Consider the following 5,539-nt stretch of genomic DNA (forward strand, 5'->3'; position numbering starts at 1 on the left):
CCGAAACGCCGTTAACCCCAGGAAAACGAGAGCCGCTTTTACATGGCTGCACCTTAAAAGCCCACAGTAAAAGAAAAAAAAAAAAAAAAAAGAAAAGAAAAAAAAAGGAGGGGAGTTTTGGCACTCTCCTCACCACCCCGGGAGGGTGAGAACCGGCATCCCCTGCTCCCTCCCCGGCTCATGCAGCCGCCGCCGTGGCACGGCACCCAGCACAGAGATAAACCGAAAAGTTGGAGAAGGTGGTATAGAAAAGCACTTACCTGCTGCGTGCACAAAGTATGCCAAATATAAATCGAGTTCCTTAACAGAAACTCCTATATGGTGGGGCTGTACGCACAGCCCGGGGTTAGAGCACTGTGGGGACTTTACAAGGCGCTCGCCATCAGTACTTTCGAGCGGAATACCTTTAAATAAAATCACCATAACAAGGTCCAATCTCCAGACCTTATCTGCCTGGCGAAGGCAGTCAATTCTTCTCATCTTGCCCTTCTGGTCTGGATTGGAAAGAACGCAACACGGAGGCTTTTTTCCTGTGACTGTGAGAACAAAATCCTCCCGAAATTCAGGCCTGATATCTTTCCGGAGCTTTGCCAGAAGTCTGGATGCCCATTTTTGCTTTACCTCGGGTTTTTCACTTAGCAGTTCGTCCTTCACGGCTCTCTCTTCCTCTTTAGACATGCGTTTTTCATGTTTTTTGAAGTATTTTCTTTTTCGGGCTTGCAGGTTGAACCACGTGTACGCAAACGCTCGGACGTGAGGCAGAAGTGCTTCGATGAAGGGATGAAATTCATCCTGAAAAAGTTACAGAGAAGGGTCGATGTCAACGAAACCATCAACAAAAAGCCTGCAGAAACGGGGTTTTTGCATGAAAGCGCTAAGGCTCGCCAGGATGGTGAGAACGAGGAGGGTGTTTATACGTTTTATGGGTGCGGGCCTCGCATCCCTTGCCGACAGACCCCGACCCCGCCACCGCCGCATCACCTCGCACCGACCCAAAACCCCTGCTCCCACCCCTCAAAAGCGGGGTCCAACACCCAACAAGCACCCAGGCAGAGAAGGTGCAGCGACGGGGCCCTTTCCCCGGTCCCCAAATCACCTAAAAAAACAGGTGGAATGAGTTAAAAGGCAAAAGCCCTGCTGCGAGTCCACTCACGGAGCGTGTATCTCCCTTTGCTCTCTCCCTGACCCCGCTGCTTGCGGTGTAGCCAGCGTATGCCCGCCAATTTGGCAAATCCTAAACATTTGGATGCCAATCAATGTTTGTATGGGGAAGTCTAAAGTATAGTAAAACTTTCGCTAAGATATATTTGGAAATAGCAGCAGGCAGTATAGTAAAATGCCCATATAGCTGCATATACAAATACAATGAAGGGTGCTTTTCTCTCCGTTTCCCAAACGGCGAAGGGAGTAGAAAGTAACGCCGACGATTTATCCCGCGTGCACAACAGTAACACTAAAATCCTAGAAAAAGTCTCACTTTTTAAAAAAAAAAAAAAAGTTTTGTTTGTATTTAGTCAAAAAGGAAATTAAAAAAAAAAAAAAAATTTTTTTTTTTTTTTGGCAAAAAAAGAAAAAAAAAAAAAAAAAAACCAGCTGATATTTGGGCATATTAGGGCAAGCCAAACTCTGAGCCTTTCTATAAAATATAAAGAAACCGCATTTTTCAAATTTTCCTGTAACAGAAAACCTTAGCACGACTTGTGCAAATACGCAAAGAATTATTGATTTTTCCTTTACACATCGTGTCGTACTTTCATATATTTAAAAAGAAATGCCCTACTTGGAAAGTTAGTTTGGCCATCCGGAGACACTGCTTGCTTTGTGTAACGATGAGTTAAAGATCACCCCTCTTCCTCGGCACAGAAAGAATCGTGATTAAAATTATGCAGACAATAAAAAAAAAAAAAAAATTGCAAGAAAGACCCCCCCTCAATATTTTTTTTTTTTTTTTTTTTAAAAATTCCTCAAAGAGTACGACATAAATCAGCCAAGGAGATCAAAACATATTATAATATACTGGGGCCATGCTGGTTGTTTTTCTCTGAATAAATGAATGACTGAACTTGGGGCTACACATGAAAAGGTATCTAGCCTGTGGGGGCCTGATCCAGCTCTGCGTGCTGGGCACGTCCCTGCTTCCAGGGGCCGAGTTCCTCCTTCCCTCAGGATTGGGCCCTCCAGGAGGGAAAAAATAAAGTAATTTGTGCAACGTTTCCCCCAGCGTGGTAAAAGCCACCCGCTGTCTACCCTTGCAAGACAACACTGGGGATTTTTCAGATTAACTAACTTTTTTTTTTTTTTTTCCCTTCTTTTAATTATCCCATGGAGTACATTTCCTACCCAAATCATTTAGGTCGTGCAAATATTGTTATTAAAACAGACATCTTACTTCCTTTTACCACCTTATTCTAACTTGCATTTCCTTTACAAAAATTATGAAAAATCGAGGTATCAGTAGTAGAAATATCTATCAGCAAAATGCTGTCGTAATTCAAGACCTTCTGCTGACATCCCAAAAGCTTTCATCGCACTTATTGTGAGTGGCCTCTGAATTGCAAATACTTAAATCTATAGGTAATACCTCAGCATTTATTTTATTTTAAACAGAAATTGTTAAAAAGTACCGAAACCAGCACTACAGTACAACAGAGCGGGAGTAATCACAAGTACTATGAATGATTATTAAAATATAAGCAGGTAAAATAAAATAAATCAGTCCAATGATTGGCACATTCCTCTTCCCCCCCTTTCCACTGGAAAAGATCATAGTTTCAAATTTCAATAAAGTTTTAAAAAAAAAAAAAAAAAAAAAGGAAAAGAAAAGAAAAGAAAAGGATTGCTGTGAGTTTGCAGTCGGCAGATTCAAAAAGTGAGAGGAGGCACAATCCCAGCACATGGAGCTGCTCTCACCCACCAGAAACAGCTCTCGCAGGGACGGGGGGGGAGAAAAAAAATAATAAAAATATAAAAACTACAGGTCTGTACAAGCTATTAAAAATAATAAACCCTCCCTTCTGATCCCTCCTGTCCTTCCCCACTCGAGGAGAGCCAAGGAAAAAGGGCCTTTTGTCAAGTGGAAGTTTATCTGCGAAAGTACACACACAGCAGAACCTCGACAGACCCACAATGAGCCAGGGGAGCACTTCCAGCCTCCCCAGCTTCTAAACACGTCTTGGTACATCCTGAAATATTTTAACTTTTCTGCTTTAAGCAGCGCTTTGTCCTGACTGATCTCATGTGCTCGGGACTTTTTTGGCTCGACGCTGGACACTGTCCAAGAGAGAGTCGCTTTAACCTGCGCTACAGCTGATTTCTACGATGTGAACCTGAAAGGGGAGGTAAAAACACCAAAAAAAAAACCCCAAACCCACACACCATAAACCCCACTTTAAAAGACTTCAGGAGGAGGGGAAAAAAAAAAATTTTAAAAGATGCTTTTTGATATAAAGTCAGGGTGCATGGCTGAAGGAAATGCAAAGCACCGCTGCTCGGCGCGCGAGGTGTGCACGTCCCTATTAGACTCCAATGTGTCTTTTCAAAATGGTGTATGAGGAGAATAGGTTAATGACTCATAAACAGACCAACTTTCAAACTGTCTTGGTAAACACGCCGCTCCATAAAATCGCACCCCTCCAATCTCGGCGGCAAGGTATTAGCAAAGTCGAAGTGGAAATAAAAGCACTCAGGACTGATCAAACAAAATTGGGCTGGAAGCGGGGACGAGGAAGGGGGAGCAGTTTCTGCACAATGCAATTATTTATTTCTGTGTTATTATAGTCCCCACTCCAAAAAAAAAAAAAAAAAGAAAAAAAGTTTGGGAAATGTGTCACTGCAAGTGTGCTAACAGATGTGGAGACTCGTCTGCAGCCTCGCTGAAAAATATCAAGGTTTTAAGTAACTGGTGGAAGGGCAGATGATCTTTGCCTTTCCCCAAGTTAGCTTTAAGGGAAACTTTCAAAGTATTTGATAAAGACGTTTGCTTCCCCCCCTCGGCGTTTGATGGGTCACCTAAAAATAAAAGTCACCACAAAGCTGAGAGAGCGAGAATAAAAAGTAAGTTTGGTTTTTTTTGGGTTTTTTTTTTGTTTTCTTTTTCATGGCACTACTCTCCAAAGTTTGAGGATACAGCTCTTCCGAGAGCAGCCTGTTTCTAAGCAGCACCTAAAATTTGGGCCGGACAATTCTGTCTTGCTTACACTGAAATTCTCCTCTGCTCTTCAGAAAGGTGCAAAAAATCCCCCAGAAACCCAAAAAAGCTTACTACAAAAGAGCCCCTAAACCCAGCCCACAGGAGCCCGCAATAATGTAACACCGCAAAGGAGTCTTCTGAAACAATATATTTCTGCTGATCTTTTTGAAATTAAGCCAGCTACAGCGACCCTTGTTAATATTTTTACAATCCATTTGCTTGTAAATCTATTAGGAGATGTGCATATGTTCCCCAACTATTTCCTAGCTCTTCAGCAGATATGTAAATGGAACGACGTTTAGATTTTTCCTGACAGATGATACAAAATGCTTCGTGCCATTTCAGTCCCAGCGCTTGGATAAACACGCTCATAACCAGGATTTCTGTTTGTTTTCCTTTTCCAACCCACTTTCGAAAGCTTCCCTTTAAATCTGAACCAAAACTCAACACACACACACACAAAAAAAAAAAAAAAAAAAAAAAAAAAAAAAAAAAAAAAAAAAAAAAAAGGGGTGTGTGTGGAATCTTTGTCCCAAAACTCCTATCAGTAAAAGCTCCTGAAATGAAAAATAGGAAATTGGTTGCGATTGCTCAGGGCTCAGCCCCTTCTTGTGCAGAAAATGACAGAATCACCTCATTGCTCCTTCGGAGGGAAGAGTTTGTCAGGAGGCCTCTAATCCTTGCATTACTTTTCCAAACGTGCAACAAGAATGCGAGATTGGAATCTTTGTCCCAAAACTCCTATCAGTAAAAGCTCCTGAAATGAAAAATAGGAAATTGGTTGCGATTGCTCAGGGCTCAGCCCCTTCTTGTGCAGAAAATGACAGAATCACCTCATTGCTCCTTCGGAGGGAAGAGTTTGTCAGGAGGCCTCTAATCCTTGCATTACTTTTCCAAACGTGCAACAAGAATGCGAGATTTGCAAAACTGAGTAAAAGCACAGTGCCTGGCTTTTTTTTTGCTTTAAAAAAAAAAAAAATTAATTAATTTAAAAAAAAAAAAAAAAGGAGGGGGACCAGGACAGGGAGCAACCGGCCCGTGCATTTATTTTCTCTCCTTAATGTGCAACTGGGCCTACTAAACCCAAGCAGCTCCACGTGCGGATGCAAAGCGATGTGGCGAGGAGCCGGTGGCTGGCCCTCCTGCAGGAGCAGAGCTGACAAAACCCAGGTATTTTTTCAGAGTTGAATTAAAGGCACAAACTTTGGCCAGGCAGAGCACTTGAGTTGCATCCCATGTCCTCCTCAAAGTCCCTCTGCTCCCCGCTGCCCTCCTGCCTTTCATCAAGTGTACGGGTTTTAAGCCCGGTGGAGTTTCGTGCCCCGCCGGCCTGGCTTCTGCGCACCAGGC

At 42.8% G+C, this 5,539-nt stretch overlaps 1 protein-coding gene across 1 annotated transcript; it reads right to left on the bottom strand.

The window, feature by feature from the left end:
* Positions 1 to 260: 260 nt before the first annotated feature.
* LOC103775664 (nuclear factor 1 A-type) lies at positions 261 to 801 on the bottom strand (the record flags this gene model as incomplete). The annotated part of the gene is made up of 1 exon (XM_008943137.1): positions 261 to 801. A coding segment is annotated over exon 1 (418 nt), but the record flags the coding sequence as incomplete, so codon positions are not given.
* Positions 802 to 5,539: the final 4,738 nt, after the last annotated feature.

This window comes from Merops nubicus, unplaced genomic scaffold, assembly GCF_000691845.1.
Source record: "Merops nubicus isolate BGI_N331 unplaced genomic scaffold, ASM69184v1 scaffold22080, whole genome shotgun sequence".
NCBI lineage: Eukaryota > Metazoa > Chordata > Aves > Coraciiformes > Meropidae > Merops > Merops nubicus.